The sequence below is a fragment of the Lissotriton vulgaris genome, chromosome 4_1 (assembly GCF_964263255.1).
Source record: "Lissotriton vulgaris chromosome 4_1, aLisVul1.2, whole genome shotgun sequence".
Classification (NCBI taxonomy): domain Eukaryota; kingdom Metazoa; phylum Chordata; class Amphibia; order Caudata; family Salamandridae; genus Lissotriton; species Lissotriton vulgaris.
In genome coordinates, this window is record NC_141691.1 from 146,529,410 (window position 1) to 146,543,764 (window position 14,355).

Here is a 14,355-nt window from a genome sequence, read left to right on the forward strand (position 1 = left end):
TCTTCTACATAGGAACAGTACAGCAACCTCCCTCTTGCATGCTCCTGCTCAAAGAGCACACCACACAAGTGGCAGGTGCTTGCCTCCATGTGGTGGGGCTTCTGAGACGTGTCTCCATTTCTGCCAGATAACCACAGAAAAACTCTTATCCAAACTCTTATAATAAGCAGAATGGACTATTGCAACGGACTATACTTATCGGCAAGTGAAGAACAGCTAGATAAACTTCAGGTTGTCCAAAATACAGCAGCTAGACTGGCCCTCAATGCCCCCCCCCCCCTCCCAGAACGCCATCCCGCCCTTTACTTCGCCAACTTCACTGGCTACCTGTAAAGCAGCACATCAAATTTAAAATCTGTAACTTGATACACAGATGCTTGTTTGGTACTAGCCCTAAATATCTAAAAGAAAAATTTGTACCATACACCCCTGGACGTACACTACGTTCTAGCAACCATCTACTGCTACAGGTCCCAAAGATAAGAAGAGCCAGACAGGGAGGCCGAGCCCTGTCTTATAAAGGACCTATCCTCTGGAACTCCCTACCCACCGAACTGAAACAGATCAGGAATCCAGAACCATTTAGGAAAAAACTGAAAACCTACCTCTTTACCTTGCCATAATTTCTATCCAATCTCCCTCTTCAGCTTCAATTCACACAGTAAACTGCCTATATGCAAGCAACAGCGCAGAGATATCCCTTCGGGAATTGACTCAGGCGCTTTACAAGCAAATAAATAACAAATAAATAAATTTGTTCTCAACAGGCTCATAGTCTGTCTTGTAAGTTTCTTTTGAACAGACCTGCTGTTCACAGGAGATAGGTTCTTTGTTGAAGGCAGTCAGTCCTCCGAGGGTTCTGGAGGTTGCTGGCTACAGGACAAGGTGACTTTTGGCACAGGATCTCTGGATACTGCAGATGGGGCGCTAGGGATCGGGCCAAGTCAGTTCTTCTCTGCAGTCTCCTATGCTGGGCGTCTTCTTTCTTCTTAGGTTGAGGGAATCTGTCTTCTTGTTTCAGGGCTGCCCCCTAAATACTGTATCGAGGGGGCGTTTTAGTGGTCTTGAGGTCAGTAGCCAGTGGGCTACTGACCTTAGGGTGACTACATCATTGGTGTGATCACCCCACATGGGGGAGTGGACACAATCCCTAATCCTGATTGGAGAGTGCCTGCCATCTGATGAGTGGGTTTTACCTCGCCTCCCCCACCTGAGGGGTGGAGTTGGCAGAGGTGGGAACACCTTCTGGGCTGTGGTAATTTTTCCCGCATGTCTTCCCACCGAAAAGGAGGGGAAACAGGAAGGGGCCTGCTCCTTATAGCAGGAATGGCTGGGGGCCATGATACAAAGACGGCAAGGCCTGTGGCAGGGGTGCCTTTAAGGCACCCCTGCCACAGATGGCTCTTCCTGGTTTGGTGGTGTGACCAACTCTGCAGAGGAAAGGCTTTGTTTCTGGGCTCAGGGAGCCAAGGCTCCCACCCAAGGGGTCCAGAAACATGTATCGTGGTGGCAAGCTGGTGTGCACCAGTCAGGGAACGCACCAGAGGATGGTCGTTTTTCAGGGGTCATCTCTAAGATGCCCTCTGGGTGCATTTCTCATTAAATCCCACCCTGGCATCAGTGTGGGTTTAATGTGCTGTGAAGTTTGATACCAAACTTTCCAGTTTTTAATAAAGCCATTATGGCGCTGGGGAGTTCGTAATGACAAACTCCCAGCACCATATACTCTTAATGGCATTACTGCACTTACCCGGTCTAAGAATTGATCTAGACACTGTAGGGTTTCAGGGCTCATACACATGTAACCTCACAACAACTAGAGGGGTGGCTGACCAATGCCAGGGCAGTGGGTTGTAGGCATGGCACACGGATGTGTGCCATGTCGACTTCACTTTGTTCTGCACCATAACACACAGCCTCCAACCTGCATGTTAAGGGTCAGGGCCTCTAAGCATGGCACAATACGTGCAGCAGCTCTTAGAGGCCTTCCCTGGCTACAGTGCTCTTGGTACCCATAGTACCTTTTACAAGGGACTGACGTGGCCAGAGAGGTGCCAATTGTGGGGTACAAGGGACAGCTTGAGAAAAGAACACAGTCCCTAGGAATCAAGATACGGTGCATCAGTAGTCTGGCAAAAAGTGGGTGGGTGGGGGGGTGTTACTGCAACAGAGACCCAGCTTCCTACACTCCTGCAATGGGGGTCCTAGGGAAGGAAATTCTGGCAGCTGCAAGTATTCCTAGGTTCTCAGAGGATAGATTGGGAGAGGAGGTACTTTCACTTACACAAGGGTCCTTGCATGCTGAGAAATAACCCGCAGTAACCGGACATCTCATGAGGGGTGTCCAGTTTGTGACCAAGACAGGGTCCTTCATTCTATCCCTTAAGGCAGTGGTTCCCAAACTTTTTCAACCCACGGCCCCCTTGGCTTATTGGCCATGGCTCCCTATTATGCTAATTTCTTTGGCGGGTGGATGACCTCAGGAGTACTTACACTTTTGTCCATGAAAATAATTGGGATAAAGTTGGGTCATGTACCCCATGACATGCCTAACAGTCATGGGGTACTCCTGTAGTTTAGAATGGGATGGAACACCTAGTTCAGCTGGGACATCTATCACACACAATAAATGTAAATTCTTTTATAAGAAGAAAAATGAATTAATATACTTTAGGAAGATGTACTTTATAACTTCAGGAAGCCAAATATGCACCACAGGTTACCACAAACATTGTGTGGGTGTTGGAAGAAATGAAGCCACACAAATGAGGTAACATGAATTTAAGCATTTAAACAGGTAGGGACGCCAAACTGAATATGCCTTCTAAAACAACCAGCTCCACCAACTGTCTGTTCCAGCCATCTACAGCCTCCCAACACTCCAGAATAAAGAACAGGAGAACACGCTCTCAATAACACAAGTAAGAATAAGTAAGCACCACTTACAAATAACAATAACGGATAACCCCTTACGTGCGCACGACGGAACCACGCAGTCATGAGCCACTGGCGGCGTGTTCTCAGGACGGCGTGGTTCCCTCACGAGCACGGAAGCGCTGCGCTCACCCCTCACCAAAATTTGTGTCGCGGCGAAGTAGTTAATAAATAATATGCTTACCTATAATATTGTTGTAGAGCCTTTGAGACAACTTCTTAGGAAAGGTGTGTCTTTCATTTGGTTGAAGGAACACGATGTAGCTTTTGAGAAAGTTAAAGTATTCAGTTATGCGCTCTTAATAAAGAGTGTTCTGCTGCCATCTGGTGGATAAAGTGGTTTCATGTTTTTACCAAATAACTACCATTTCTGTGATGTTACCGGCAATCTATGGCTTGAAATCGAAATTCTGAAACCTTAGGAGCGCGGCGCCCCTGGCTAGTCTGGAAGACGCACCAAGGAGCAGTGGCGCACAGATTGGGAACCACTGCCATAAGGTAATGGGGTTGGATCGTCCCTTTTGGGGAGGGGGGGGGGGGATTCTTGGCTCTACACCTACACATACTCTAGGTACACTTAGCCTTGAGTTTGCTAGTAGAAGTACCCTAAGTTACTGTTTTGTTTATATGGCTGCATATACACAATTGTTCAGCACAAGGATACGATTATATCTACTATTTACGTTGTTGGTGCTTGTAATCACGTTTATCTACTTCTGTCTACTAATCATTGCAGCACAGGTATTTTGTGCAATAACAACGTTGGTTCAATAAACATTATTAAAAACGTCCCACTGTGTATTCTTTGCAAATTTCTCTGAGAATAAGTGAGCACGAGTGACTGAGCAAAAGGTTCGGTACTGTTTCCATGATTTCTGAGGAATCAGGGTTGTCATGTTCAGTGGATGCCAGAAACTGTTCGCGCACTGGTAGGTTAGTGAGGGCTTGCGGTGGCACTGTGAGCTAGCTGGTCTGTAGACCAACATATTCTGCAGGAATGTCTGGAATCAGTCCTGACACTAAACCCTTACTTTATGTAGTCTGAATAATGGGCAGGTCCTACAGATTGGTAGGAACTACACTACAGTAACAAAGAACAGCTTCAGGTTCACACTGGGGTGATTTACTTGCTTAGTTTTTATGAAATAGTTATGTACAGCTATTACCCCCTTATACTCAGATACATGATCCCTAAATTGGATAGGGTTTACAACACTGTTGCATGGGGCTATGTTATGTATGTCCTATTCAACCTAGACACTCCAAACAATTGTATTTAGTCACACTAACACATCAATGATCACATACCACACTTAGAAGTATCCACTAACAAAACAGCACAGCAAAAACATTAAAACACTTTGAAATATGAAAATATCCAGAAGTGAACAAAAGTATTCCTAAATTAGAAATTTTCACACTAATCAGAAAGATATTGACAACTACAAAGAGGTTTTAAATTGGTTTGTAAAGCGATAAAAATATAGAACACATAATACAAGGTACATTATCTGTTTTGGTCACTTTATTAAATGAGATATTAAATATTTCAAGTTGAAACTACTAAACAGCACTTTGAATGGTGAAAACACAGATGGTATATATGTATATAGCCATACGTGAATTCTTGTTTTTTTTTAAAAACACAATTCCAGTCCTTATATATATATATATATTTTACAAAACATCCTTTGGGGTGAAGGGAGGGTGACATCTTTTCAACAGTACTTCATATAGTAAATACATTACTGAAAAGCAGTCTAATAGAAATAGAGGAAAGTATTCACAGCCGTATAATTTCAAAAGCCAAAGCTGGTTGATGTACGGACACATTACTATACATCCGGGACAGAACATATACAATATCACAATAGTAAGCAAATAAATTTCTCAACAAATCAATCAAAAGGTTACAAAATGGAGCACTTGGCAAGCAAAATTGCTGTACAAGCATCATTTTTATTGTCAGTATGAGCCATTGCAATAATTTTAAACTAAACAAATATAAAAACATGTTATGCCTCTCTGATGCAATTGTCTCAAAATTATTTTAAAAGTTGGACTAATACAGATTGCAGGTAAGAGACCTAACGAGAAGAGAAAAGTAAGTGATACAAAGTTTTTTTCACAATGCATATTTCTCATGTCTCCTACTTTCATAGTGTAAATGTGCCATTAATGTTTATATCTAGATTTCAGAATGGGTTTTACTCACATTATTATGAACGGTTCCAAATGCTGATCAGTGGTAAAGGGAAAATTTAATTTTTAAATATATTTAATGGCACTCCCAAATGTAATTGTTGCATTCAAGACTATGCATGGTCTTCAATTGCCTGTACAGTCAACTAGAGCCATAACTTATTTCTTAAACTAAAAGATCTTTAATTTGTCCATCAACAGCAAAGCAATGCAACATCCTGCTAGATAATCATTAATATTATGTAGATTGTGCCACACAGAAAAAAGGAAACAATCCTAAAGGTGGCGTAGTCCACAAACTACTGTAGCTTTAAGAGTAAACCTCAATTCTACAGCATACCGTGCAGCAATCTTAACTGTTTTTAAAATAGAATCATGTCTTAAATAACGTGTTACGGTCTGTGTTAATAAATATGTCACTGTAAAATGAAGCACTCTTTACAAAATTGGACTATAATAAGCTTCATGGCGAATTACTAATATTGTCTATAAAGAGGATGAACATTACTGTGAGTTTTAACCATCAAGGACTTTTATCACTGTTCAACTTTGAAAAAAAGTATTTCAATTTTTTTTTTTACAAATATGAAAAAAATAGTTTCAGATCTTTATAAAATTAGGCATTTCACAATTTGTGCAGGACTCCTCAAAACTGTTCAAACGTGTCCACGTATGCAGGAATATAAGCAATGTATATGCTAGTTGTTTATATTAAAAAATAACCAACTCAAGCATCAGTTCTTAACTGTAATACTATATATGTTGTAAGACAGCAGAAAGAGTAACGAAATGTATGTAGGCTAAGTCATAAATCATTTATATCACTAGTTTTGTGTAAAAAGAAACTGTAGCGGCACCCAGGAACAAGTATATTCTTCTGAAATCCTCAATTAAGACAAATAGTTTACACAGAAATCTATTCAAGAATATTGCACTTTATTCAGTGTTCGTATATATTTTTTAAGTCTGAAACTACAAAAAAGAAACATTTTGATTGTTTCAGCCACGGGGTCCCAACATCTTTTCTCCAGGGCAGTCTGAAATAGCTAGTTAGAACAGTATGTCATCGTTTGAGAAATCAATTCCTAGAAAGAACTCTGATGCTAAATCAAGCACCCACAAAGTCTATGGTAGAAGATCAGAGAAGGAAAGAGCATCAGTATTTTACGTATAGGAAACCTAAACATGGAAGTACATGTCCTGCAGAGAGGTTTGCCCACGTTTTTAAAAGTCCTTTTACCAACACACAGGAATCAAACAGAGCAATGTACATAAATATTAACCGCATAAAAAGTAAACTCAGTAGCCAATTTAATCATGATATATTAAACCCATCACTGATATACAGACCATATTTTAAAGCCTACTTGGACAGCACCAGGCCATTACTAAAAACCTGAGCTCTTTTTAAACAGAATAAAAGGCAATATAGTGTCAGCAATTAACTTATTATAAAAGTAAGCATGAAGAAAACGTTCATTTAAGCTCACTCAGAAAATCTATGGATGCACAGGACATAAAACTGTAAAATTTTAAAAGATATTCTAGTTGACAAACAATATAAGCTGCATGAAAAGCGACAAATTGTAATCCTTCATAAAATCTAGAAAACCTCCTAGACAGCTTACTGTGATGAAGGCATTAAGCATACAAAATCTAGGCAGTGCCGACAGGTGTGCCCACTCAACGTGCGATTCTGTAAGTAATCTCACTTAGGTCTGTGCTTACTTGTCTTTTATTTTTCAAGAGATGGTTTGCAAGGAAGAGAGGTAGAGAAATAATGAAATAACTATTTATATTAAAATAGTCTTATAAGACTGAGTCTTATAAGAGTAACTTAGCATAACTAAAAAGCATTGGTTAGTTCAGTGTAAATATGTGTGCCATGGTATGGATGTGGACTTCTTAGCAAGCATTTTACACTTCATGTGTACATTTATAGCCCTCACCCCATAAATCTTTAATCTAATCAAGAAAAAAGGTACATAAATTCAAACCCCCTCTCAACAGTCAGGGGTGACTGTTGAATATACCTTTACTTTTACTTCCTCAACATGACAAAATGTTCATCTCTGAGCACTGTGTGGCATGCTTTGCATCGTACAGACTGAGGGAGTCTGGTTACATCACAATAAAAGTAAATGCTAACCAATACAGCACAATCCGCAAAAATGTGACTCCACTCAATGCACCAGTCTTCCAAGCAGCGTAAAGAGAACAACAGAGTTTACATAGACAACCCACTTTGGGTTATTATTCAAACCTAACTTCCAAGTATTCCTTCACTGTTACCGTTTTGGAGAATTCACTGTTCACCATCTGAACTGTTACTAAAAACTGAATTGATTAAGGGAATTTCCAACTTCAAAGGTAGCTCTTGTGACATTTGCTTATGGAATTGCCCACTAGCTTTTTTCTCATCTGTTGTGAACTTTGTATGTGAAACGTTTTCATTCTTACATCTGTTTTGAAAAATTAAATGGCCGCAGAGCTTATTGTCCTGTTTTGACACAATTTTGAGCAATAACAAGAATGATGCAACTTTAATAAAGATGACCATCACAAATGTTTAGGAACAAATCTATAATCTACTGCTCAACAGGATGTTAAATTAAGCCCTTTAGTTAGCTATGCTATTTGTCGTTGTTGCAGTGTACATAGTTTATATATAATAAAAGACAGGCACATTTCTACACCACAAATGATTACTTTTGGAAGAACAATTTAGAAGCTGCTTTTGCAAGAAAGTCATATTTTGCTCGGCGTGATTCACTTTAAAATGGACAAATGCAACCTCATTGACATCTGACATTGTGCTGTTTTGACCAGCTAGTTAAGATGCCATAAATCCACAATTTAAAATGGTAATGGAAAGCATTTCAATGAAGTACTTTGAGGGCTCCACAGGGAACCTCAGTCCCTCTAAAATATTTTTTAAACAATCTCTTACAGAATTGTTGGATAAAAGGGTCGTATGCACTCCCTTTACCATACTTTATGTAAAATTATAGGTTTGATTTAATGGGGACTGAAATGATACTCGATATTCACATTAACCATCACCTACTACAATCTGTAATGCTTCACAACAGTGACATACATAATAAGGCAGCAGCCTCATCTACTAAAATAAGAACAGGGATTGGATAAGGCATCTTACAATTATTAAATCCTCTGGTATAATGACCCAGGTGATTTCTATATGAGGGAAACTAAGACACCTTTTCTGCTGCTAAAGCTTTCTATTTAGAAATAGTTCAGTGGTTTTAGTTTCACCGTTGCTATTAAAAAACACATTGCCACCTTTGGATATGTTGACCAACCTAACTAGGATAAGTCAACCTCATAGTCTCTATACTTGTAGGCTCTGATGCAAATACAGAATAAAAACAGACTGCTGAGTGGATCAAACAAAGCACAACCATTAAAATATCACTGGCCCCATACAGCACCCACACAAGGTCTTTTTACACACCAAGAAACATAGCGACGATGTTGAAGACCTTTACAAAATGATCCAATATTTATTTTAACATATCAAGAAAGGTGCCCCCTATCTGTACTTTGAGGTCCAAGAGTGAGGAGGAAGGAACACAGTTACTGTAGAAGTACTCTTGTCAGACCTAATTTTCTTTTCTAATGGCCCCCAACAGGCTCATTACCAGGGCAGTTCCACAACACGCTTTACAACAACCAAAAATATTTTAAAATGTTACCTAAATAAAAAACTTTGCTTATTAAAAAATAAAGGAATTTTCTATAATTGGTTGATGTAAAGCATTGTGTTGTAGAACTGCCCTGGAAATGAGCCTATTGTAGGGTATTAGAAAAAACACTTAGGTCTGCCAAGAGTACTTCTACAGTAGCAATATTTATTTTAGCCATCTGGCATAAAGGTTTGTTTCAATAACTGGTAATGAATGTCCATATCTGAATTAAGATGCCATTTTCAAAAAAGATTAGAGAAACAAAGGTGTCACTTAAGTTGAAGAAGCTGTTAAATGATCCCACTACCTCGCCCACGCGTGCCAATTGCTACAACTATCTGATTTAATGTGCCAATTGCTACAACTATCTGATTTAATGTTATGGAGTTTGATTTCTTGGTTTATTCGCTTTTATATCAGTGTTCCATTTGCTTCAATGTATAAGTAGGCAGCTAACAGTAGTTTGCTTTTATGATACTTTGTTATGAACAACACCCTAGAAGATATTGGATTCTCATTGCTTATGAGATGGTCTGATGTATTTATCAAATATATGTTTATGGAATTATTGGATGTCAGAGATATAAATAAAGGTTTGTGTTCAAAGCACTGGAAAAACTGGGAAGATCTTTAGGTCTGAGCTCTTTTTAAACAGAATAAAAGGCAATATAGTGTCAGCAATTAACTTATTATAAAAGTAAGCATGAAGAAAACGTTCATTTAAGCTCACTCAGAAAATCTATGGATGCACAGGACATAAAACTGTAAAATTTTAAAAGATATTCTAGTTGACAAACAATATAAGCTGCATGAAAAGCGACAAATTGTAATCCTTCATAAAATCTAGAAAACCTCCTAGACAGCTTACTGTGATGAAGGCATTAAGCATACAAAATCTAGGCAGTGCCGACAGGTGTGCCCACTCAACGTGCGATTCTGTAAGTAATCTCACTTAGGTCTGTGCTTACTTGTCTTTTATTTTTCAAGAGATGGTTTGCAAGGAAGAGAGGTAGAGAAATAATGAAATAACTATTTATATTAAAATAGTCTTATAAGACTGAGTCTTATAAGAGTAACTTAGCATAACTAAAAAGCATTGGTTAGTTCAGTGTAAATATGTGTGCCATGGTATGGATGTGGACTTCTTAGCAAGCATTTTACACTTCATGTGTACATTTATAGCCCTCACCCCATAAATCTTTAATCTAATCAAGAAAAAAGGTACATAAATTCAAACCCCCTCTCAACAGTCAGGGGTGACTGTTGAATATACCTTTACTTTTACTTCCTCAACATGACAAAATGTTCATCTCTGAGCACTGTGTGGCATGCTTTGCATCGTACAGACTGAGGGAGTCTGGTTACATCACAATAAAAGTAAATGCTAACCAATACAGCACAATCCGCAAAAATGTGACTCCACTCAATGCACCAGTCTTCCAAGCAGCGTAAAGAGAACAACAGAGTTTACATAGACAACCCACTTTGGGTTATTATTCAAACCTAACTTCCAAGTATTCCTTCACTGTTACCGTTTTGGAGAATTCACTGTTCACCATCTGAACTGTTACTAAAAACTGAATTGATTAAGGGAATTTCCAACTTCAAAGGTAGCTCTTGTGACATTTGCTTATGGAATTGCCCACTAGCTTTTTTCTCATCTGTTGTGAACTTTGTATGTGAAACGTTTTCATTCTTACATCTGTTTTGAAAAATTAAATGGCCGCAGAGCTTATTGTCCTGTTTTGACACAATTTTGAGCAATAACAAGAATGATGCAACTTTAATAAAGATGACCATCACAAATGTTTAGGAACAAATCTATAATCTACTGCTCAACAGGATGTTAAATTAAGCCCTTTAGTTAGCTATGCTATTTGTCGTTGTTGCAGTGTACATAGTTTATATATAATAAAAGACAGGCACATTTCTACACCACAAATGATTACTTTTGGAAGAACAATTTAGAAGCTGCTTTTGCAAGAAAGTCATATTTTGCTCGGCGTGATTCACTTTAAAATGGACAAATGCAACCTCATTGACATCTGACATTGTGCTGTTTTGACCAGCTAGTTAAGATGCCATAAATCCACAATTTAAAATGGTAATGGAAAGCATTTCAATGAAGTACTTTGAGGGCTCCACAGGGAACCTCAGTCCCTCTAAAATATTTTTTAAACAATCTCTTACAGAATTGTTGGATAAAAGGGTCGTATGCACTCCCTTTACCATACTTTATGTAAAATTATAGGTTTGATTTAATGGGGACTGAAATGATACTCGATATTCACATTAACCATCACCTACTACAATCTGTAATGCTTCACAACAGTGACATACATAATAAGGCAGCAGCCTCATCTACTAAAATAAGAACAGGGATTGGATAAGGCATCTTACAATTATTAAATCCTCTGGTATAATGACCCAGGTGATTTCTATATGAGGGAAACTAAGACACCTTTTCTGCTGCTAAAGCTTTCTATTTAGAAATAGTTCAGTGGTTTTAGTTTCACCGTTGCTATTAAAAAACACATTGCCACCTTTGGATATGTTGACCAACCTAACTAGGATAAGTCAACCTCATAGTCTCTATACTTGTAGGCTCTGATGCAAATACAGAATAAAAACAGACTGCTGAGTGGATCAAACAAAGCACAACCATTAAAATATCACTGGCCCCATACAGCACCCACACAAGGTCTTTTTACACACCAAGAAACATAGCGACGATGTTGAAGACCTTTACAAAATGATCCAATATTTATTTTAACATATCAAGAAAGGTGCCCCCTATCTGTACTTTGAGGTCCAAGAGTGAGGAGGAAGGAACACAGTTACTGTAGAAGTACTCTTGTCAGACCTAATTTTCTTTTCTAATGGCCCCCAACAGGCTCATTACCAGGGCAGTTCCACAACACGCTTTACAACAACCAAAAATATTTTAAAATGTTACCTAAATAAAAAACTTTGCTTATTAAAAAATAAAGGAATTTTCTATAATTGGTTGATGTAAAGCATTGTGTTGTAGAACTGCCCTGGAAATGAGCCTATTGTAGGGTATTAGAAAAAACACTTAGGTCTGCCAAGAGTACTTCTACAGTAGCAATATTTATTTTAGCCATCTGGCATAAAGGTTTGTTTCAATAACTGGTAATGAATGTCCATATCTGAATTAAGATGCCATTTTCAAAAAAGATTAGAGAAACAAAGGTGTCACTTAAGTTGAAGAAGCTGTTAAATGATCCCACTACCTCGCCCACGCGTGCCAATTGCTACAACTATCTGATTTAATGTGCCAATTGCTACAACTATCTGATTTAATGTTATGGAGTTTGATTTCTTGGTTTATTCGCTTTTATATCAGTGTTCCATTTGCTTCAATGTATAAGTAGGCAGCTAACAGTAGTTTGCTTTTATGATACTTTGTTATGAACAACACCCTAGAAGATATTGGATTCTCATTGCTTATGAGATGGTCTGATGTATTTATCAAATATATGTTTATGGAATTATTGGATGTCAGAGATATAAATAAAGGTTTGTGTTCAAAGCACTGGAAAAACTGGGAAGATCTTTAGGTCACTGACCCCTCTAATAAAAACAGTAGATTTGTGCGGTGCAGAGCTTTGGTTAATCTTCACTTCAGTACAGGCTGTGGTACGTTTCTAGATTTCTTTGGAGCTCTTTTCAGCTGCATATCCAACACAAAAAACTTACACAAGACAATATACAATTCTTCACTGCAAGAAATAACACTCTAGTCTGTACACTGTTGCATGTACTTTACATGTGGGGAACAAAACATCCTCTCTAAGTGCCTTCATTTGGTTGATGGTTCCATGATTACTATAAGTAAGGCATACTGTTTGAGCATTCACCAGGACTTCTGTAATCGGAAGGGCTTGTTTTCACTGAAAACATTATATCTCCTGCACTCGGTGTGTAAGAAGATTACAAATAACATCATTGAAACAAGTGAGCTAAAATGGTTTTAAACCAAAGGAAACAAAAAAATCATAGCTACTACAGGCAACAGTTTGGCAGATAGAAGGGGACAAGCCAAACTATACAGTTGAGTTCTGTTAAGCCATTGATTCCTAAAAAAATAAAAGCTCTTTCTTTGATTTTAACAATCTTTTAAACATTTAGTGCAAAAACACATTTAGTTTCCCTGTGAAGGGCCTGGATTTTTGCTTCTCATTGAGTTTGGGGCACGCTGCAGAGTAGGCGGCTGCATCATGCCCTGTTGATACATTCCTCTCATATCAATCTGTTGAAATGAGGAAGGGTTCATCATCATAGTTGGAGGCTTGGGGCCCATGAAACGGCTCAGTGCTGCTTGCTGGAAAGCCATTTGCTGCTGTTGTTGGGTGTACTGGTGCTGCAGTCGCCTGCTCATGAGTATTCGCTGAACACAACTGATCAACTGTGGAAATAAAGTTACACTATAAGTACACAACATGCCACTTCTTTAATTAGCCAATATGCGGGAAATCTCAAAACTGATTTTAATCCACATGCAGAACAAAATAACACCCCACTTAAACAGGAAACCTCATCCATGTAGGTTCCAAAGTAGTTACTTTAAGTGAACTAGAATGCAAACAACTACAATGTCTGAAAATGTGCCCTTTAAAGCCTTTCGACCATGAACTAGATTTGAAACACCATATATAAAATATGACCACGCAGTTGATAAACATGTGATGTTATAGTGTGTCGAACAAGTTACTTACCTTCGGTAACGATATATCTGTAAGAAACATTAGTTAGTATTAGATTCCTTACCTTAGAATATCCCCAGGCGTCAGTCTGGATCCGGAAACTTTTGCGTAGCAGTACCCCTGCGCATCGGTAGGCGTCGTCTGCAGGCGTCCCCTGCGGCTCCGCGTACGTCGTTGGCGTCGTGCGACGTGATGACGTCACTGGAGTATATAGACGCCGCCTCCGCGCGCTGTCGTCAGTTCTTTGCACACAGCTTTTCCGCGCCAGAACACGCAGAGCCATGTGAGAACCAACACTGGTGCCATTGAAACTAGGGCCCCGAAAGGGATGTCCTTAACCCTAGGTATCAGTTCGCAGAACGGGGAGGATGGGTGGGTCGGTAAGGAATCTAATACTAAGTAATGTTTCTTACAGATATATCGTTACCGAAGGTAAGTAACTTGTTCATCTGAAAGAAACACGTTAGTATTAGATTCCTTACCTTACAATAGATACCCCAGCAATACCAACCCCGGTGGAGGGTCTACGAACCAATACATTCCTACACCAGAAAGTCCTGGAGGACAGAACGGCCAAAGAAGCCATCCCTCCGGACTTGACTGTCCAGGCAGTAGTGCCTCGCAAATGTGTGCAGCGAGGCCCACGTAGCCGCCTGGCAAATGTCCTGCAAGGGGACTCCCCGGCCCAGGGCAGTAGTAGCCGCCGTGGCCCGAGTGGAATGGGCCCTCAGCCCAACAGGAGGCTCCTTCCGAGCCAAAGAGTAGCACGCTTTGATGCACAGAAC

General features: G+C 39.3%; 1 protein-coding gene across 1 annotated transcript in view; it reads right to left on the reverse strand.

The window, feature by feature from the left end:
- Positions 1 to 4,437: 4,437 nt before the first annotated feature.
- The window catches only part of ATRX (ATRX chromatin remodeler), a 1,771,102-nt gene continuing 1,761,184 nt past the window's right edge, over positions 4,438 to 14,355 (reverse strand). Inside the window, exons 35-36 of the mRNA XM_086918408.1 lie at positions 9,574 to 13,272; positions 4,438 to 6,625 (exon numbers count right to left, since the gene is read on the reverse strand). Of these exons, the coding sequence (XP_086774534.1) occupies positions 13,009 to 13,272 (264 nt within the window). The 3' untranslated portion in view covers positions 4,438 to 6,625; positions 9,574 to 13,008. The remainder of the gene's footprint in view (positions 6,626 to 9,573; positions 13,273 to 14,355) is intronic.